At 31.5% G+C, this 23,903-nt stretch overlaps 2 protein-coding genes across 2 annotated transcripts; one reads left to right on the top strand and one right to left on the bottom strand.

Moving 5' to 3' along the window:
• Positions 1–22,267, bottom strand: LOC149906919 (uncharacterized). Its single transcript, XM_090103958.1, has 9 exons — positions 21,982–22,267; positions 16,203–16,413; positions 13,939–14,043; positions 13,156–13,407; positions 11,241–11,426; positions 10,249–10,370; positions 9,376–9,537; positions 860–1,030; positions 1–565 (listed from the first exon to the last, which is right to left on the bottom strand). Exons 1-9 carry the CDS (start codon positions 22,159–22,161, stop codon positions 275–277), a joined length of 1,680 nt encoding a protein of 559 aa, XP_089960084.1. The 5' UTR covers positions 22,162–22,267; the 3' UTR covers positions 1–274.
• Positions 4,611–6,942, top strand: LOC149906920 (uncharacterized). Its single transcript, XM_090103957.1, has 4 exons — positions 4,611–5,113; positions 5,260–5,517; positions 5,935–6,289; positions 6,569–6,942. Exons 1-4 carry the CDS (start codon positions 5,093–5,095, stop codon positions 6,796–6,798), a joined length of 864 nt encoding a protein of 287 aa, XP_089960083.1. The 5' UTR covers positions 4,611–5,092; the 3' UTR covers positions 6,799–6,942.
• Positions 22,268–23,903: the final 1,636 nt, after the last annotated feature.

A 23,903-nucleotide genomic window follows, 5' to 3' on the forward strand; every position in this document is an offset into this window, starting at 1 on the left:
TGGAACATTTTATTTGTCAGCGCATAAAAAACCTCACGTTCAAAATGTAAGTCTTCCAAAAAGGGAAGCACGTAAACAAGAGCATAAACAACTCTCTAAAACTTTCTATTTACATTTGCAACAATATTTTATTACCATAACATAGTTTATTTTTCAGAACCAGTTCAAGATAATTTAATACCCATCAACACAATTTTATAAAAAAGTTTGATACAAAAACATTTGGAATAACATCTTATATTAGACTGTCCTCGGCATTTCATCGATACATATTTCAACAATATTTCTCTACGAGAACTCTTCTTAGTATTTTACCGGACGGATTCTTAGGAATTTCTTTGAGGAAAACTATTTCTTTAATTCTCTTGTAAGGGGCAACTCGTTTGCCTACAAATTCCAATATTTCTGATTCAGATACATTTCTATTCTCGTATAAAACAACGAATGCTTTTGGTTTTTGTCCCGTAGCAGGATCAGGTACCGGGACGACAGCTGCATCGAAGATATCTTGATGTTCTTTTAGAACGCTTTCTAACTCTGCTGGTGGTACTTGATAAGCGTTTACCTGTAAACAACAAAATAACATGAAATATATTTTGTACTAGTTTAAAAAGCACTTCGAATATGATTAAATCTCTATCATTCATACCGTCATCATCTCTTAGTAAAAAATAATATCCAAAAAGTAATTGTACATCGTCATGTACGTCGTCACAAACAAGTATACACAATTGCTCATCTTAATATCAATGATTTTATATGGAAAATACGTTACTATGTATTTTCCATATAAAATAAAGAATTAAAATTGCAAGTCAATATACTTATTGACTTGCAATTTTAATTCTTATACATATACCTTTATAAGTTCTTTCAGTCTATCAGCAATAATAACAGAGCCATCTTCAGCTATCCTGGCTTGATCTCCGCTACGGAACCATTTATCTTCAAGGAATACTTGGCTATTTGCTTCCGGATTGTTCTTGTATCCTTTCATGACATGAGGACCTTTTATGAGAAGTTCGCCAACCTGAAAATTAACTTCAATTAATAAAAAGCAAGACACCCACACATTCACGTGTTCATTAAATAGTTAACAGATCGTACAACAAATGTAATTAAAGGAAATTGTTATTGATCCAATGTTATAAATACCGAATTTAGTCACAATAAAACCTCTATCATTACGTTAATGTTCCGCTATTGTTTTACATTAAAACAATTGCAGCAATTATTATATTTATATTTGTATATGAGAACGGAATCAATTATGTATATGGCAAAATTTTGTTTCCATTAATCCCAATATTTTACAATTAGCGATTAAGTATCATTTAAATTCAAAAGAATTATTTCAGAAAACGACTTAAATTTGTAAGAATTATCAATTATGATATTGTATTAATGAGAATGATCAATAGAAGTGTGCAGTTACATACATTGATACATTTCATAGTATTTTAAGCAAGGTTTATGGAATTTTATTTTTGAGTTCTGGTCACTTGTAATGATGAATTACAGTCTAGAATAATATAATTTCAGCTACTCATTATATTATCTATAAGGGTCGATCAACTTTTAATGGTCCGACGGTACACGCATCATGTCCCTGAACGATAATTAATAAACATGAAATCATAAAGAGTTAAATTGGTTTTAATTATATTCTTTTTAATATTTTCTAACATTATTGTAAACAATATTTTACTTGTTTTATTAATTTGTGCGTAGTTTCATGGTTGTCCAGAGACTAAATGCAATTTTCCAGTACTATCACATTTGTCCCCAAGCTACAATGCATTAAAAAACTTCGCATCACGAACACATACTATCACGACCATAAATACCAAATACACTTCTTGTTTCAGTTAATGATTATTGACATAAAAACATACAAATAATTTTTTTTTATTGGATATAATACGATTTTCAGGCATTTTACTTAATAAATCATCTACATGGCACAGGTCTCACAGACAACCGTAATTTAGTTATGGAAACAAAACACAGAGTGCGCGGTAGATTCCTAAACAACAAGCTAAACACAATAATTAACTGTCGGGCTCAAACGCCATTTTGATTTGTATAAAATCACGGCAACAGTCGTCCGAGCAACGTTGGTGAGTGTGGGGTGGCTTTATTGTCAGTCCGTCAGACAACTGTGATTAAAACATAAGTACTTGATGCATTGTTATCAATTATACTACACGAGATGCGCTTTCATCTATAATTTAGTGTGAGCTGAGATTAATATATAAAATAACAATAGTATTTGCTTGGCGGGTCAAAATTTTAAAAATGTCCCGCCGACAACCAGTCACTTGGCCAACCAAAGTGGTTGCACCATGGACAATTTGGCTGTCCCTAGGACAATAATTATATAAAACTTATACTTTAACAGTTAAATAGTTCATGTTTTGTTTATTACTCGGCTGTTTCGGGAACACATTTTTATTACGCGATTTTATGTCTAGTTTAATTGTAATTTTAACATTTCAAAAATCAAGACGACTAAGATGTCCCCATATGAAAATCACATTATACTTTATTCATTCAGTTATATCGAGAATCAGTTCATTTTAATTAAGTAAAATCAATAATACGATACGTAACAACCTCGCCTTAATAGTTTTTTTGTAAAAAATATCACTATTTTCGCTTTACTGAAACTTTTTTATATATGAAACATTGTTTGGTTGTTCAAAAGACATCATTCGTTTCAATTTTAATAAAAATATTTCGTATTTTGGGTGTAAATAGAACAAATATCAAAATATTATTTATTAATTAATATTAGAAGAATTTATTTTAATTCTGAAGGGAATTTAACATTTAAAAAAGTACTATTGTGTAAGTTGTCCAAAGGACATTATTTCCCGTGAATAGATCGGTTCGTGAAGTTAAATCCACAAATGTATTTAATCAACATCACTGCTGCCTATATAATCTTAATCTACGAAGAATTATCTTCTAAATGAAATAGTAAAATGCTGAAAATTAAGTTAAAAAAAAAAATACGAGAAAATTATGATCGGGACCTTTAAAAATTGATTGACCCATAAATACTTTCACATACTAATACCTACGATTCTACTGAAGACAAGAGTTATCTGTTTGCAACAATTTTAGGCTTTAACTAAAGGTCAAAACTAAAAAAAGTCGTTACATCAAAACACATCTCGACACTCATGTGCATCTAGCCTTTTAAACAATTCTATTCAATTCGGATCGAATACCATAAACTTGTATGGATGTATTATAATTGTATGAATAAACTAATGACGATCTTATTAACTAAAGAAATCTTTTTATCGTCACCTCTATGATATGATGATGATGTCAATATTAAGCAATTTAGAACCTATCTCAAAAAGTATTGTTTATTTTACAATTAGTATAGTTAAAATGCTATTGACTCCGAACTCCAACAAGGAAACGTCATATTGTAAAAATAGAAATAGTGTTAACAAACCGTTTATAACACCATAACTTCAATGTAAATAAATTTCTTTTCTAATATTAAATATTATATTTAAATGAAATAACTGCGCATTTACAAAATTTTCTTGTAACTCTATAAAATAATCGTATAATTTACCAACGCCTGTCATATAATTTGGTCAAAAACTTAGTAACATAATATACCTACACAACAACAGGAACATTCAAAATTAAACATCTCATAACATACTTTCGTCTTTATATACTTTTCGAGCGTTTAAACATAATAAATATAATCTATTTTTTCACCACGCTTGGCAATGCGGTTACAACCAAAACAAATTGTGATCTTTCAAAATAAACGACTTATAAATGCACTACACAAACAACTACATAAATAATACACATAACCTAACACTATGTTTTTCATGTTTCTGATAAGAACATTATATTTATCACATGTTTTTCCCATAATTGGCGCCAAAACCACTTTGCAACAGACTAGGGTCACTAACCTGCATCGATAACTTCGTCTAGGAATTATATCTAGCGCAATAGGAATACTAAGAGGTGTTTAATATATAAATGTATTCAACCGCAAACTAGTTGTTACGTATATTGTTACCGACCTATAATTACATGTTAACTGTATCTAATTCAACGTGCAGTCCTTTAGGGTCTTGTGCTACACAATATACATAACTAATAATTTCTCAATTATGTTATAAATTCCTAGATAATAATGTTTAAATGCCTACTGGCAGTTATACTACATGTTCATTTTTTTTATTTAGATACTTATTTTTAGGCAACAATGTAGTTACAGTAAAAAATCTAAATATTACTTAAAACTACGACCCCTATGGTTTTACAGTATTGTATCTAGTTGGGGTGGGTCATACCGTCATTAAAACCAACGATTTAAATATTATTACCTACCTACTTAATATAATTTTTGTAAGCCTCTCATTGCCTCTATTTTTTCATACCCAAATTTGAAACCAAATTCATAAGTAAACAAGTTCTTATTAATAAGAAAAAAAAGTCCTGTTTCAAAAATACAGGAGAGTTTATTTGTATTTAGGTCGATTCAATTGCTACCTCACAGAAAAGATCTCCTCTAGGGAGACAATACGTTAAATATTAACGATAGCAACGTCTCTTTAACGGCCGCTTTCAATATTCGATCGTGAATCTTAGATTTCTATTGATCCAGATTTTATCCGATCCGTCGATTGATGTTGAATCTGCATTTCAATAAGCCGATCTCGTCTCCAAATCCATTAGAAAAAAGGGATTGGTCATAAATTTGCGCCCTCCTTAACGTTTTGTTTTACGCATTTGCAGTAAAAGAACATCAGCAATTGTTAATGAGTAAAATGGTGTTTGCTTTCTTATAGCTAATCTATTTTATGTATAATCACAAGAAATTGCATACACAGTAATAATAATAATTGATTGCAAAGTTGCAGCGGTAAAGTACTATAACGTTAACGTTAGATTAGTAACATACGTTTTGTTGAAGAGGAACGGAACGTCAGTCAATCGCAAACGTCAGTCAGTCAGTTTGACATTGGCAAAATTAACTTAAATTATATTATTATAGTCTCAAGTTTGTTTGTTCCTTGGAAAGAAGAAAGTTAAATAAAAAATGGAGTCAGAGGCAGAAACTGTAAGTAAATAATTATACTAAATATACGTGCAATAAACATTCACGTCCACAAATGTATAATTTTCTATGTAAAAGATAAACGCGTGGCGCGGTATTTCGCGCCATTTCGTACAAAACTTACTAAGTTTTATTTTATTTGTTTGTAGAGTAAAACTAAACCTCTTTCGAAGGAAGAGACGAAAGGGCTGCTCTACTTAATTGAGGGGAGCAAGATATTGTATAACAAGAAGACCAATGCCACCAGTAATAAAATGAAGATAGAAGAATGGACACGGATTGCAGGGGTCTTCAATGCAAATATAGGCACCTGTCGCCGTACACCACAACAACTGCGTCTTAAGTGGGAAAACTTGAAAAAGAATTCGCGAAAGCGCATTGGTCTCATGCGGATGGAACGGATAAAGGTAAATTAAGTTTAAAATAGATAAACCCTAAAAATACAAAACTTGGACTAGCCTTGCCTGCTTGTTAGTCTAATAACTAGACTAGTGGTTGTAAGCGACTGCTGAGCATGAGGTATTAGTCAGTATTTTCAGGTTGGGCAGTGTTTTTAAGTTTTAACATTAGGAATTTCTCAGTAGCTGCCCGGAGTCTGGATATGTGCCCGGTAGATGGCAATAGGCTTGCCTTAAAACATAACTGGCAAAATGTGGGTGTGCCAGGGTGTGCTACCGCTGCTCAACCTGTTGGGGAATACAGGGCATGATGTTATGTTATATTTTACTTATAGTTAAGTAGGTACTGTAAATGGTAGTCCAGAACATGTTGATGAGGAATTTTTTTAAATATATAATTAATGATTATGTCAAATTATGTTCCAGACTGGAGGTGGGCCACCAGGGTACTTTCCTCCAGATGAGATCCTGGACAGGGTAGCAGCATTACTGGGCAGCACTGGAGAGGGTCTCACAGTGAGGTTTGGTGGTGATGCTGAGCCCCAACTTATTGGTGATAGTGATGGTGATGGGAGTGTTGGGACAGCTTATATTGTGCCAGCTGATCATCCAATGCTATTGATTGACACTCCATTGCCTGTGGAAAATCCTACGCCGTCCATGGATTATACATCTGTGTCCATGGGCAATGAAGTGCCAGCCAATGGCATTGGGGATGAGTTGGTGTCGCTGGGTACGCCCAATATCCATTCCATTGAAAAAAGGAATTTCAAAACTAGTGGTAATATCCTATTACATAATAATAATGTGATACTTTGCATGTTTGTTACACAATAATGCTTTATTGGCTCAACCAATATGGATAAAATTTTGGCACACAGGTAGACTATGACCTGGAACATATATGTTAGGTACCTACATGAAGATTGTGAAGATGAATAAACATTAAAGTTTGTGAGGATGGATATTTGATACTTTTCCATGCAAAAACTACTAAAAGAATTTTGATGAAATTTTAAACATTATGTTTTCCTATATTTAATGCATTTTTGTTTTACAGGTGGTGTTAAGCGGAAGCTACTGAAGCCAGACAACGGGTGTCAAGCTCGAAACAAGGCATTGGCAGAGTATTATAACATTAAAAAACAAATGTTAGAAACTAAAATGAGAGAGAAGAATGAAACTTTATTATTACAGAATAAAAACTTAACGCTAGTAAATGAAAAATTAGAGTTAGAAAATGAAAAATTAAAATTAGAAATAAGGAAGCTGAAGGGTGAGGATTTTTAAAATTATATAATTTCGTGTAAATATATTTTATGTAGGTATGTAACTAAATAAACTATTTTGAAAAATTAATGTTTTATTGAAATTATCATTGTTTAATAATTTGAAGCTAATAAAAGGTATGATAATAAAGACAAAATGTTAATGATAAAAATCTAATCAAAGGAATTTACAAATTATCTCAAGACAGACTATTCATATTTTTGTAAAATAAATAGGTAGGTAATAAGTTTTAAAAATAATTAGAAATCAGTCCTTGTCTATTTCTGATATCATTTTCAATACTGTCCGAATTCTCTGATATCACAGTAGTTTCATTATCGTCTGGCATTTCTACTTCAGGGGGTACTTCTTCAATGTTATAATTTCTGCAGATATTGTGAAGAACAGCTGTAGCAATTATAACTGTTTGTATGTTATATAATGACAACCGCATGGTCAAGGATATTACTGGGAAGCGACGTTTCCAGACTCCAAATGTCCTAAACAAACAAATACATTTTTTTATAAACTTGGTTAATAAAAAGTAAATGAATAGGTAGGTACTTAATTTTTATAATCTCTAGTATAGTGAAAGCTTTATAAAATGGTGATTTTACCTTTCAATTGTGTTTCTAGTTTTTATCTGGGCCTCATTGTAGTTTATTTCCTGGGCAGTTGCTGGGTTTAACAAAGGTGTGAGCAAGTAAGGCCGGTTTGGATAGGCACTGTCCCCGAGCAACCAGCGATTTCCTAGAATACCATCTTCACACTGGGCTGTAATAAGAGTTAGATACATTAGAAATTCATATTATTTTAAATGTTAATAACATTTAAAAGGGCAATAAACCCAATATTACTTACCTTTTAATACTGACTGATTAAAAATTGTAGCATCATGAGCAGAACCAGGCCACCGAGCAACAACATTCATTAATTTAAGGTCTGCATCACAAACGGCTTGGACATTGATTGAAAAGTATCCTTTCCTATTTCTATATTCCTCTCCTATTGTTGAACCTGAAATACATAATATTTTATTTTATTTGTTGTAGCAAATGTATGGCAACTTTCTACAAATAGTAATTAAGTAAATTGCAAATTTTTTATTGATAACAAATCAGTACTTGTATACCTACATGGAGACTGAATGTGTACATGTGTACAGTCAATAGCACCACATACTCTAGGAAATTGAGCTATGTTATAAAATTTATCTGTAGTTCTAGAATGCAGAAAAATATATTTGTTATACAATCTAGCGATAGCAGCAGATATATCTGCCACTATTCTACAAGCTGATGATAAGGATACTCCAGCAAAGTCGGCCACTGAATTAAGCATTGTACCCAATGCATAAAATCGAAGTGCCAATAAAAGTTGATGCAATGGTGGTATACCATTATTCCTGAAAATGATAGGTACTTTAGTTATGTATCCAATTTTTAGGTTATGTTTATATACATTTTGAAGCAATTTGAGCAAACAAATAAATTTCTTACCGTCTTGATTTCACTTTGATATAGGGCATTATTTCATTAAAGACAGATTCTACTGAGGCTTTGTTCATTCTGAATCTGAATGTAAACTCTGCGTCAGTTAAACTTGCCATGAAGTTTATTCGTCGAAAAGTTTTTGAGGACACAGCTCTCTCTTGTTCGCTGTCGCTACTATCCCAATCCGACAGCTGAGCTAATAATTCAAGATCACTATCACTTGAAAATATTTCCATTTTCACGCCTTTTATCAATACAATCGGTCAAAATTGGAGGATCACAAATAAAGATCTATAACGTTCAAAAATCGATTTGTCAAAATCAGAGATCGGTTAAAGAAAACACCATACTCTCACTTTCATACAAATACCAATCTAAAAACCCGATCGGCCCTCCCAAAGATGGATTGAAAAAAAAGATCGAGTTAGCGATCCATCGATCGGTTATTGAAATACTAAAAGTAGAAAATGGATTGAAATATCAATCTCGACCAGCAAATTAGGGATTGAGATTCAATATAGAAAGCGGCCGTAAAAGGAAACTTCATTTTCAAGGTAAAGAAAAACGTGAGCAATATAATACACATGGATGTTCCATTTAGTTAATCCTGAAAAAATATGTGGCCTATATAAAAATTGTTTATTTATTCAAAACTGAAATCTTGTATTAATAGTAATCTGTTCCATCTAACGCTAAATGATTTTTGTCTTGAATACAAGAATCTGTAGAAATAAGCTACAATTTTTTGTTGTGCATGTTCCGCAAAAACGTCATTCTTAATCAACCGAAACTTCGCAAAAAACTCGTAATACTGATCATTTATTGACGAACATATCTACCAAGCATTTAGCTAATAACCGCCTCCGCCTCCTTGGTTCAGTGGTTGACGCGTGAACGTAGAACCGAGGGATCCTGGGTTCGATTCCCGGTGGAGACGAAGAAAAAAAAATGTCTCGGTCTGGCAGGACACAGAAAGCTGATCACCTACTTGTCCTTAAACAAAATCGATCAGTGAAACAGATGTATGGATAATGCATCTGACCCTTACCCCACTCGGGGACACGGGACTTCACTTAATTTAGCTAATAATGTAAGTTTAATTTACCTCATTAGGTCCCATATTGTTGAACTTTTCGTCCACCACTCTTAACTGTGTATTTGATAAAGCAAATCCCACACTAGTATAGTTCTTAAATCCTATCGGGCTGATTGTGGCTAGAGGACTGGTTTCTGTTAGCCCGTAACCTTGTCCGACATGTAAGTCCCTCTGTAATAATAACAAAGATTATAATTAAATAGTTTAGTAACAAAGTACAGAATTTAAAAAATTGTATTTAGAGAAATAAAGAAAAAAATACACCTTATGTTTAAATAATGGCAATAATGTGTAAGGCTATTTTAGCTCTTATCGTCTGAAGTAATAGAATAAGTATTCATTTCGATAGTGACAGAACTTATGCACCAAAACTCATATTCAGATAAGGCAACATCTTGCTACTATCATATCTATACTAATATTATAAAGCTGAAGAGCTTGTTTGTTTGTTTGTTTGAACGCGCTAATCTCAGGAACTACTGTTCCGAATTGAAAAATTCTTTCGGTGTTGGATAGCCCATTTATCGAGGAAGGCTATATATCATCACGCTTAAGACCAACACGAGTGAAGCAATGCGGGTGAAACCGCGCGGCACAGCTAGTAAGTTATAAATCTTCTTTGTCCTCCAGCCCACGTACCATGAAGTCTTAAAGCAATATTATTTCCATCGTGGAAAAATGACGTGCCATCGCTTTCCCACACTAAATAATACTGCTATAAGACAGCATGGTATTCCCGCAAGACGAAAAACTATAAAAAGGCTTTATGCAACAAGTATTTCTTGCAAAAATAGTGCCATAAATAACGTAACAGGATTAAAGTCATCAACTATTAATGCGACATAATCTTAATAAGGGATTAACGCTTAACCACATACTCACATTCATTTTTCTTAAAAACGTCTCAACGTCAACTTTCGGTAGAGGAGCTGCTCCAATAGTGACAGATCTCAAGCGATCCAAGTGTTTTGCTTTTACTTGAGGGTACGTCGATAGAAATAGTACTGGAAAAAATTATTTTGTATTTACAAATGGTAAGCAACATAGATCGTCCGTTCTGTATTTAACTGTATACAATATAGGTACATGATAATGAAAAATATGAAATAATAAAAAAAATTGGTTGTCTGTAAAGTCGGTTTACTGACGATTGTTGAACGTGACAACGTCCGATTGTGCTTCTTTGTCGCTCGTTCCGCGCTCTCGCTTGCACTTCAAGCCTTACATGGAACGCCTCAGAGCGAGGTAACGCCGCATGAGTCATGTTTTTTCGTGCGTGCAGCCGGCTCAATCGAATTATAAGACGTTGTCACGTCAATAAATGGTACAGTTGGAATATTTTTTCTAGAAGAAACCTTATAATAAACACAATGCCGCAAAACGACTAAAAATATAAAAGTAGCTTAGGTTTTATTCCAACCCAAAAAGTCACGTCTCATAATAAAGCTTTTTGAAGAATTTTGCTGAATGAAATAGACGTTGATCACTAATTTAAGTCAAGGCTATAAAACTAGAAAAATAATGTCATATAGATTTAGTATTAATCGTCTTTTCTAATAAACTTTATAATATAAAGCCAATTTATAATATGTATATGTACTAGATTTCCGCCCGCGGCTTCGCCCGCGTTTGCAAAGGAAAACCCGCATAGTTCCCGTTCCCGTGGAATTTCCGGGATAAAAACTATCCTATGTGTTAATCCAAGTTACCCTCTATATGTGTGCTAAATTTCATTGTAATCGGTTTAGTAGTTTTTACGTGAAAGAGTAACAAACATCCATACATCCATACAATTCTATACATCCTTACAAACTTTCGCCTTTATAATATATATATTAGATATATTAGATATATTAGATTCTCTGAATACTTACACAACGGTGGTGCTAAAAAGAAGAGCTCCATTTTATGCTTCTCTAGAGCTTCACAGAAAGTGTCAGGTTTGAATTTCGGCAGTGTCACCAGTCTCGTACCAACAGACAGCTTATGAATTGTAACTATACTAAGACCATAGGAATGGAACATGGGTAAGATGGCTAGAGTGGAATCCTGGTTTGAACCTGGAAAGAAATAAATGTTTTAATTAAAATTCTTATTAGTACGGTATGATGTGGATGTTTGGTGCTTCTTCATGCAATTTGATTTGACAGAAATTTAAGGCAGCAGTTGTTTATTTTGTTTTTAACAACACATGATTACGAAGTAGATAATAATTGAAGTAAATCTCCCTTTGGTCTGTAGTTAAAAATTTTTCTTTTAATAAGTAGATAATCTGTTCAGAATAACGCAAAATTGTCAGAAGAACGAACGAATAAAACATCAGAATAAGGCTTCTTATTCAGTTGAATAGTTGTATAGTTATACATACATAGCAATTTCCACATCTTAAGTCTAGAAACTAGATTCAATAAAACCACTATATAAGTAATAACTTCAAGTAATACTGAGAACCCTACAAACGTACAGACGGTAAGATTGGCAAACGAACGTGTTTCCAGAATTGTAAGAGTGATTACACAGCGGGATTAAAAACAACACCATTGTTGTTTGCGTCTTCAGACAGGGGTAATATTTCTAGGGGTGATGACAAAGCGTAATGCCTCGTATATATGATACCGGTAGTTTGGTATGGGGTATATAGTTACCTTACGTTAATCTGCCTAATAAGTTTGTTTATATACCAAAGATTACAACTAGGTTACAACCACTTTTTTTTAAGGGAAAATATACACCTTATGTGATACATCAGTTAATGTAACATCAGATTTGAGCTATCGTGTGTATGACTACAATTCAGAACGAGAGGAGTCTTGAATGGACAGTTTCTTAAAATAAATCTGTTGTTATTAAAATGTGCAGCACTTTCGATAGTTTTTGTTTGACCATATGCATCATGATTTTCGATACAATCATAATAGCAATCTAGTGAAAATGATTTTATAAATAAATTAAATTGATAAACGCAATCAATAATTAAATTGATAAACGCAATCAAAAATATTAATAACAGAAATTAAATACAATATGAATGGTAACTAATAACTATATTGGAGCAAAACTGTAGCATTTTATCCGTTACATTTGTCGTAGTAACCAGGTATGCAGCTCTATGAACAAAAACCTTTTCATCACTTTCACACTACGAACATTTACATATTTTCTTACAGATAATAATTATAGCATTAAGTTTATTTAACCTGTGGTCAATCGGAAGTGTAATATAGTAAATACTATAGTGTATTTACATTGCCACATTAATATGAATTGCAAATATTGAATATGTTAATCGAATTGTGTGACATTACGTAGTATGGATTGTTTTAACAAAATTGCCATATATATAGTCTGATTTAAAAAAAGCAGTGGCAGTTTTTAAGATTTGTTCCTAAAATTATTATCTGCCCTTCGAATATATCGTAACTTTTAAATGATTTTTACAGAATACATTCATCAAAGATATTAAGAGCGACTGTTGGTGTCAGAAATCATTCTAGATTAGAATGAATTTTTCAGGTCTAATTTTTATCTCTACAGTCCACAATAGCCATTAAGAAAGATCTTCTGCTGCGTTACCACAATTATTCGACAGCCTTATCTCACAAACAATTCAAAGAATAGAAATATAGAAAAATCCTACTTTAAACTATTTACTAGCAGCGTTCAAAGCTGTGTATTTGAAAACACAGACGTATTTGCATTTTAATGCATAAAAGTCTAAAAATAAAGTCTTAAACTCTACTATCAACATCAGACACGTTCGTTTAATTTAATCATAAAATAAAAAATTACCTGTTGTATCCGTATGTAGCTTGCATTCATAATTTTGCTGTTGACAATTAGTAACTATGTTATGATGAGTCAGTTCAACTCCTTTAGGTAATCCCGTGGTACCGCTTGAATATGGTAAGAAGGCTACGTCATCAAATTTTCGTTTAACTTCTTTTAAAATACTAATATCTATGTTTGTATTATTAATTATCTCTTTATAAGATATTGTTCCTTCTGGTCTATTACTGATTGTATCCATTGATATAATTGGTATACAGTAGAGCGTCGATTATCCGAACTAATTGGGGGACGTGGGTGTTCGGAAAACCGGTATTTTCGGATAATCGAACTAATGTACATATATATTGATTCTCATACAAATTTACGTACAGGTAAATGAAAACCATATTATTAACATTTATGAATATCTTTAATGACAAATAGGAAATAACAAAAAAAGTGCAGACAATCTTGTAGTCAAACTAGTGTTTACTAATTAAAATTAACGCTTAAAAAAATCTTGAATCTTCGTTTGTACTTAACTGGTTGCAGATTCGCCTTCTTCCAACCGTTTATTAATCTCGTATTTATCTTTCATAGAAAGGACAACACGCTTACGTTTAGGCATTTCAAAGAAACAGTTTACTTTCGACTAGCAGTTACTAGGACGTACAATAACGAAATGAAAAAGTCGCGACAAGTGTGCGAAAACTGACGCGCGGGCGGGCGGTGGTGACCGCGCGTACTATGTTCGGATAAGCGGTCGTTCGGTTGAGCGACGTTCGGATAATCGACGCTCCACTGTACTTTTTTTGTTCAATTCAAGCGCTTCTCTGACGACTGGGACTATATCTGGTATTGTTATTATCAGTTTTGCTTCTGATAACTCGATCTGTCTTTGAACTTCATCTGGAAAATAAAAGAGTATTTCTTAGTAGGTAAATAATTAAATTATTAATTCATCGTTGTCTATACCTTCATTTAAATGACTATTTAGGAGATGATTCCTAATAATTTCCTTAATAACTTACATGTTTAAATCGCTAAATAATGACATTTTATTAGAACTTAGATTTTAACTAGCTTTCCGCCCGCGGCTTCCACAAACCCGCATAGTTCCCGTTCCCGTGGGATTTCCGGGATGAAACCTATCCTATGTGTTAATCCAAGTTACCCTCTATATGTGTGCTAAATTTCATTATAATCGGTGCAGTAGTATTTGCGTGAAAGAATAACCAACACACACACATCCTCACAAACTTTCGCATTTATAATATTAGTAGGATTAATAACATTAATTAATAAAAACTCTTAATCCTACATCTGGACAAGTTTTTATGGTAAGTTATTTTCTTTTATTTATATTGGCAGCTGATTTTATTTCAATAACAAAACTGTTTAATTAAAATATTATTTTGTATAGGTAGTTAAATTATTGTTCTCTTACAATTTTTTTCCATCGCAACTCTAAATAAAATAACAGGTATAAAGATAGATTAAAATAAATATGAGATGCACAAGTCATTAAAAAAATATTTCGTAACTTATTATGGTGGTGTAGTGAGTTTTTTTTAAGGAATGGTACAACCTGGTAGTAATTATTATTGTAATTATTGTAAGAGCAGTAATTATCTCAATTATCTCGAATCCTCTTTTTTAGCACAAATATAAAGGTCTCATCTCAACTGTTGAAGTACCATGCTTTTCGAAATATGTACTTACAAATTTTATAAAAGCGAAAGTTTAGATATATAATAGATGAATGGATGTTTGTAACTCTTTCACGTTTAAACTACATAATATTTAACTACTGGATGGATTTGGATGAAACTTAACAGGAATATAGATATACATTTTTGTGTTTTATCAGAATAAAAATAAATTTTAGTCATAAGTCAGCGGGTGAAACCGCGCGGCACAGCTAGTATATAATAAATATTATAATGTAAACTACTAGAGCTTTTAACGTGAAATCAATATCAACTTCAATTACCAAACCATAAAATCACTTACTGAATAACAGAGCAATGCGCGTCGCATATATTAATTAAACTAATACACAAGCATTAAATGGAAATTTAATCAACAATGTACTGAAATATTATTGAAATAGACAAAAGCGCTTACTATTAAAGTTCTTTAAATTATTAAAGTATTTAATATACTTAGTTAAAGTGATTAGAGATGTGGTATGAAAGTTAAATGCGTTCATAAGTCTCTTCATCTTAATCTATTATTATTTTTGCACTAATTTGATCAATAAGAGTCGCCCTAACATAAGCAGAGGCGCTAACTCTTTGCAAAATTTCTCTATTTAAAAAGGAGATATGTATGTAAGAATGTAGCTCAAATACCTGTACGTTTTCCATCACTTTCTTAGTAAACTACCTACTATGAAAAATCAGATAATTTAGAGATGCACAGGATAGACAGTTGCATATAATATTTTATTTATAATTTTAAACGTAAATACAATTTTGTGACAATAAGCAATTGCAATTTTCCCTGAAGTTGTTGTTGATAATCGTGAGGAGATTATTAAAAATACGTTTCCATTATTCGTTAATTTTAATTCATGTTTGTTTATTTTCATTAAAAAGTCTGACAAAATAAAATCTAATAGTTCTAATAGTTAAGTATTTTATTTTTATTTCGGTGACATTAAATGATGATCTCATACTATGAAATTTTAATAATTTATAAGTAACTAGGTTTCCGCCCGCGGCTTCGCCCGCGCAGTCAAAGAAAAACCCGCACAGTTCCCGTTCCCTTGGGATTTCCGGGATTGTGTCATTTTCCCGGGATAAAAGTAGCCTATGTCCTTTCTCGGGTATCAAAATATCTCCATACCAAATTTCATGAAAATTGGTTCAGTACTTTAGGCGTGATTGAGTAACAGACGGACAGACAGAGTTACTTTCGCCTTTATAATATTAGTATAGATAATCACCAACAGTATCGTTGCACACAGCGATAAAGAGAATGACAATGCAAAAAAATGCAAAAAAGCAGGATTATACGGATTAATTTGTGTGACATATTATAAAAATAATCTAAAATGGACTTACATGCTGTATAAATAGGGTTCAAAGTCGTGACAACTCCACCCGCAGACAGTATCCCGAATATAGTTATAGGGTATTCTGGCAAGTTTGGCATCATAATAGCAACAGTGTCGCCATCTTTCACACCAAAGTTCTTTCGTAAATGTGCTCCCAGTATTTGCGAGTGCTTGTGGAGCTGTGCGTATGTGTACTTTCGTTCTGTAACCCCGCATTGCTTGAAAATCATGAAAATAATATTTTAATAATTAAATTAAAACAAAAATAGAATTAAAAAAAATCATGAGGAGGGAATTAAACTCGCGGTTTTCGCCTAGTCTGGTAAATATTTTCTAATCTTAAAGTTTTGGTGTAGACACTAGACACATTAATTATCATAGGTGTATCATAAAATATACCATGTTTCAATTATTATTTAATATTATAATAAATTATTTTATTTTCCAGTAGTGAAAATCTAATCTACATTCTTCAGTGCGTTATAAATTATAATTATTGCACCTGTTAGTAATAGATAATAAAAATCAATCAATCCCTTAATATATGATGAGGTCAATAAAATTTATTTATCAATATTACATTTTATACAACACGGCTTAACTTCGCTGGGCGTAAAAAATATTGTTATTTTCCATTTATATCACAAACAAAATATTATCAACCAAGAATTCTGTAAAATTCAAAAAGTCTAGCAAACTGCGTTACTATGTTAATACTTAAAATACTGTAAACTCAAAACTTTATTATAATAACATATAACAAATCATTTAAATTCTAAAATATATTTTAATTGAATATGAGCTGAAACATAAATTCTACTAGTTATTTGCGAATAATTCAAAAACCCTGTTAATTTGTAATGTTCATATATATGTATAATTTCATCTCTATTACAAAAACTGCATCAATGTCAAAATAATTACAGTATTGTAAAGATACAAAGTCATATATATAGGGGTATATTATTCTCTAGATTGGTCAATTTGTAAACTATTATTTAATTTAATGGCTATTTTCATGTTGTGGTAGAAAGGAAGTTGTAAATTATAGTTGAAACTATAGTGGACGAAATAATAATAGAAAAGAGTCTGTTTGTTTATGTTTTTGTTTACTTTGTCGTGTCATTATTACTATCTCTATTTTGTATGTTATGGAGCAAGTTAGGAATAGAGGCAATTTTCATTATGTCCATTCATAGAATATACACAGATTAAAATAGTGAACATAATCTAATCAAAACGTTAATGAAAATATGAAACAAAAACTCCTAGAGTTAAACTACATTTGGCCACAAATACAACAAATTAAAAATCATTATCAAATTATACCAATCCGCATTAGGATAAAATCTTTCTCGAGATCGTAAAGCATTATAATATTATATGAGCTAAAAATAAGTTGAAGAATTTAGTAATTTTCTGAATTATCTTATTGACGTGACAACGTCTTATAATTCGATACAGCCGGCTGCACACACGAAAAAACATGACTCATGCGGCGTTACCTCGCTCTGAGGCGTTCCATGTTAACATACGTCCAACTCTTGATAAAAAGCTATATGGGTCATTATACAAAAATGGGGTAACTTTTGAGGATATTTTGTTTACTATATTTTTTATATCAGATTGTTACAAATTAGGGTGTATATGATAGCTAATCTAATGAATATATTGTTCCAAATCGGGCCAGCCACTTTTTTAAATAGATTGTGAGATATTTTAAATTTTCTGGATTTGGCCTCCAGGGGACTGACGAGGCTAACATGGTACTGATAAAAAACTATAACTTGTAATATTCTTAAAGAAATTCAATGAAAATTACTACAAATCTCTCAGTTTTAATAATGGCACATGTCTTTTACGTACTTAACATGTTTAAAAATGATAATTAATAATATGTGATACTGGGAAAAACAATGTCTCAATTTTCAAAACAGCCTTCTGACATTTAACGCAACGTGAATATTCTTACTCTCTTACTTAACTTTTACTACTTTGAATTAGTTTTACTTGATATTTTAAGTAATTCACAAACAATAGAAACAAAAAAACGGCCAAGTGCGAGTTGGACTCCTAACAAACCTATTTTTTATTATGTTTGTAACTTAAAATTTACACTTTTAGCAATTTTTCCTTTATCTGTGTTATAAGACGTTGCTATTTACCGAGTAGAAGTAAACTATAGTAGACTGTATACACGGCAAGCATCCTGTGTGTTTTTTTATTCCCTTGCGAATATTGAATTTTGTGGAAATTTGCAGTATTAACGGATGTAGGTATCTTTTGATTGCGTTGCGGTATAAGTTTGATTTTTTTTACAGCCCCAAGGGTTCTTAATCTTGAGTATCCAATATAAATTTCAGATTGATACCTCCACGCGTTCCAAAAAAACGTCTTAACAGACAAACGGACAACAAAGTGATCCTATAAGGGTTCTGTTTTTTCCTTTTGAGGTTCGGAGCCCTAAAAATCTACCAATATTTATGTTAAAAGTACTAATTATTATAAAATTAAAAACCAAAGGCTCGAATGAAAGTCTCATCTGAGTTTTCATAAGAGCCCCTTGACATTTTTATAATGTTATTAAGTATATTAATTAACTTTTATGTTATTTTGAGGTAATTTTACTTCACAGTATCATACTATCACGTATACGTATTTATCTGATAAATATAAAAAGCTATGCCCTGAAAGCATCAAAATCAATAATTAAAAGAAAATAAGATCTTTTTAATAAAATTATTAGTAGTTTGTTTCAATAGCTCTTTTCTTTGCTACTCTTTTTTAAATGTTTCTTCCCTAGTCAAATTCAGTTTCTTTTAGCGAGGCGCATGATGTTTTTAACTGAAATATAATATAGAAATGCTTATACCAATAGCAATCAAGATAAAAGTTCTCAAAAATGATAGAATCATCAGTACTATGGGGCCGCGTCAGTCCTCTGGCGCGATATCTGACAAAGGACTGATGCCAGCGGATTGATGAAAAGGGACTTAATATGAGGTTATAATCACAAATTAGGTTTTTTTGCCTAATTTCTAATATCAACAAACTATATTTTTACAAATCATAGTTAACCATTTATAAATGAAAATAAAAATCGGATTAACAATAAAATAACGACTCACCATAGGACTGAAATGTTGACTGGCGCAGCAAGATTTTAGAGGACAAACACAACCCTAGCGCTGGTACAGTTATGACGGCCGTCAAAATATGCGGTGCACAAGTAACTTCATTACCAACATTAATACTTAAACAGGGATTTGACCTCGACTTGGTGATATTTAGCGAGAATTTCGAATTTAAAAAACACACAACGGACTGACTAGTGAAAACGATGACAAAGTTTAATTTTATTTTTTAAATAAAATGGAAAACATTGCGTTATGAAAGTTGTAGTATATAATACTACGTACATCAAAGATTGTAGTGAATTAGTAAGTTTTCTTAAATCGATGATAATGTTTAAACGATAGTCACTTGATTGTTGGTTTTCGGCGTTTCGGAGTTGTGACATGCCAAAGTACTGACGTTTGAGGTATTTATTTATTATTTTTATTCATTTGTATTTTAAATAAAGAAGTGAAATTGAGTGACCAAATAAAGGACGCTTCATTGTTTTAAAATAGATTGTTATTTGAATAAAATATAATAAGACTTTGTTTAAATTGGCTGATGACATCGAGTTACCCCATTTTTGTATAATCACCCATATGTATTTCAATTAAACTTATTTATTTTGTAACAAAGTTGAACTAAAAGATCATTATAATTACCAACATACATTTGTTTACATTTTCTTAACCCATTGAGCCCAGAACGGCCCGATCGGACCACGACACAATAGATTTTCTATTGTGTCTGTGATTCCGGGGCCTGAGTTATTAAAATTGAAACAATAAAAATTTACTCACACAAATAGCAAGAAATTATTACTATAAAAAAATTGCCATTGTTAATAATGACTGGGAAAACGCTTCATAATTGATGATTTGATTCTTTGAGTGATTCGATTAAGTAACTGTTTATCAAACTGTAAAAATATATAATATTGATTGATTATTTATTGCATTTATTAAGTATACTGTTACTTGCTGATAATGGTTGCTTTCCACGACAAGTATTTAAGGAATTTTATTAGTTCCACGCCGCAATACAGCACAGTTATTGTAGTTTTGAAAGTTTTTAACTTTCCTATCATTTGGAGACAAATCCGATTAAGTTTGGTTATCATCGAACTTATGAACTTAAAATCCTCTCAGCTGCAGTTCTCGGTTTATTCGTGATGTTACTAACATGACTTTCCTTAAAAATATACATTACCTAGAGGTCATTTTAGTTACCGGTGGTTATGAAATATGTTCATAGATGCAATATTGTAGAATCGCAACTACAAGTTTCTCTAAATCGACATAAATCTCCACATGTATCTCTACACATAATATCATTGAATACACATCGAAGAAGTAAACAGTTGTCGTTTTAGCATTGTTGTCTACATAGTTTTTGTCTTTTTCTTCAAAAAAACACATAACTTTTTGCTCCCATATCTCCTTTTACCTGCCTAAACTATTTGCCAAGTTCGATAAATTATAAAAACTGTGTCTTAAGATTTTTTGTGTTATCATCGGTACAAAGCGATCTAGAATAGTAAGAAACAATTTTTTAGATTTAGAGCAATATTTTTTGTATGAATGTGTAGTTCTATCACGCGTGTCGCAACAACTAGGTATCCACAGGTGTCATTATACTTCAAAAACAATACTATTGGTATTTCAAATAGTTTAAAATCCTAAGTAATACCATATACAGTGCGGAAATTTTCGATGGGCTCTGGAGGGAAAGTACTTGAAATACTGAAGATAGCGAATTTTGCTGAAAGGAAACATTCCATTATTTTTAAAACGAAATAGAACTGCTTTCAAAGATTTTCAAAAATTCACTTGCTTCGACCGGGAATCGGGAATCTTTAACTAATATCTAAAATAAAATTTATATATTTATTTTATGGTAGGTATAAATAATGCAAATCATTATTGTTATTAAAAGGAGATTGATAACATTTCATATCGATACATTAGTTCATAATTTTCCTGAATATGAGATAAAAACTTAAATTATTAATTCCAGACATGATTCTGAATTGTTTGTTATCGTTATAATCGAATTTCTTAACCTGTTATAAATCTAAATAATAACATTCGCTTTTAATTGATAATATTTTATCACATTATATTTATTAATTATTTTATTTATATTTTTCTCAAAAGTTTGCAATTATCGTCGGTTATTTTTTTTATTACCTATATGAGAAATATTTTAAAGAAGAAAACAAACATTATAAAAACTTTTTGATTGCCCGGCAAGATTAAATTAATTTTAATGTAAGCCGTTTGTAATTAGTATACATATAAAAATATACGCGCAACAAAAAATACAATAAAAAACCATACGCGTATAAATCCATACTAATATTATAAATGCGAAAGTAACTCTGTCTGTCTGTCTGTTACTCAATCACGCCTTAACTACTGAACCAATTTGCATGAAATTTGATATAGAGATATTTTGATACCCGAGAAAGGACATAGGATAGGTTTTATCCCGGAAATCCTACGGGAACGGGTTTTTCTTTGAAAACACGGGCGAAGCCGCGGGCGGAAAGCTAGTCCTATATAAACTAATTTATTGTGTCAAACTATCTGCTCACCGCAGTTCCTTCCTAGACTTCTTTTTACAAATTATTCAATACTTAATATATACAGAGATCATAAAATACATACCACTGCAGTTTTATCCGCCCATTTATTAATATTATCCCAAACATACTCCGGCAGCGTGACCTCTGGTATATTTACATCCCGGAACGGTGATTTGACGACATTCCCTTTAGTCCACACATGGTTTCTTCTAAAATAACACAACACTCCATTGCCTAAACTCGTTTCCAAGCGCCTTAACATTATTGGAATTTATTTTTAAATGAAATACGTAATAATAATGGGTCGTTTACATGCTATGTTAAGACGCGCGACCGGTATGGTAGTATCGCTTATGGCTGGTAGATTATACCTGACGAACGGATTTTTTACACCGAATCGAATATTACGGCTTCGGTGGGGACACTGGTCGGACTTTGAATATATGTACACATTGTATCGTATGTAATTAGTAAATGATTTAATGATCGTATGAATTATAAGGAAGAAGTCAAGAACACATAGTACCTAACTATATTTATTTATTTTGGTAAAGTTTTGATATACAAAATATTATATGATTGATTGTATAGTTACTAAAACTAATAATTCTTCTCGTAATAAAAATGATTGCAAAACATCGAAACACGTAGGTTTACCTTTGTCATATTGATATTGCATGTTATTATAATATTTAAGTGTCGAATAAACTTTTGTTACGCTACGGTGTAAGAAATAAACCTTAATATGTATATTCTTTAAAGATAGTGGCACAATGGGATAAAAACATTGTAATAACAATAACACTAGATGGTTAGAAGAGAAGAGGAGCATACATGGTTTGGCACTACATAATAAGAAACATCAGTCAATGATATAATAATTATAAAGCGTGTGTATGTGTAAGTAATTTTAAAATTAATAATAATTACATCACGAATATGTATTTACCTACAATTTTCACCAACAATTGTTATGATTTAATCAGTAATTGGTTGTTTTCAATCAATACTTCCAATAATTCCTTTATGAGTATTAATTAAGGTTAACTGGCACAAATGGTATCGCAATCTGTTTGTTCATAACACATTATTTTCTTCTAACGATGTAAACATATTATGGAAATACTCGGGGACAAATTTTTAATTTATATTTATATTTTTTATTTTTTATGATAACTCGGTGTATCACGAGCCTTACTAGCAAGGTCATATACCCTACTCATTATCATTTTATAACGTTATCATTATAACACAGCATTATCACAAATCAAAACACAACATTATATTAATATATGGTTATTATTGTTTTAAGATATTTTTCATATTTTAATGTAATAATGAGAGTAAGTAAAAAGTGATTTTGTGAGTGAATGTGTAAAATAATTATTAAATAATTTTACACTTACTAAAGACTTACTAAAGATATGTAAGTATATGGATTTTATTCTATAGCCACGGCTATAATTAACGAAATGTCGAATTAAAATTAAAGGTAGGACGTGCTAAATTCAATTCTTGAAAAAACAAAACTTATCGACTTATACTTAATTTTTAATCCTCATTAAAGTTCCACTAAATTAAAAATTTGTCCCCGAGTATTTCCATAATATGTTTACATCGTTAGAAGAAAATAATGTGTTATGAACAAACAGATTGCGATACCATTTGTGCCAGTTAATGACCTAGTGTTTTTCATTAAGAATATTGACCTCACAATATTTGACAATTCAATAGCACGTGTACCCTTGACCCCTTATAATCTTTTGTTTAAATACCTACTACTAGCTTTCAGCCCGCGGCTTCGCCCGCTTTATGTAAAACCTAATAAATTATATACTTACTTAAACCTGTGACTTAAACCGTCCTCGAGAATTACTCTATCTATTAAAAAAGCATTAAAATCCGTTGCGTAGTTATAAAGATTTAAGCATACATAGGGACAGAGAAAGCGACTTTGTTTTATACTTTTTGGAGAAGAGTTCTCTTTGTAGGTATATAGTGATT

Source organism: Colias eurytheme, chromosome 7, assembly GCF_061535395.1.
Source record: "Colias eurytheme isolate Ceu_HAF_F1 chromosome 7, ilColEury1 Martin Lab GWU primary, whole genome shotgun sequence".
NCBI classification, from domain to species: domain Eukaryota; kingdom Metazoa; phylum Arthropoda; class Insecta; order Lepidoptera; family Pieridae; genus Colias; species Colias eurytheme.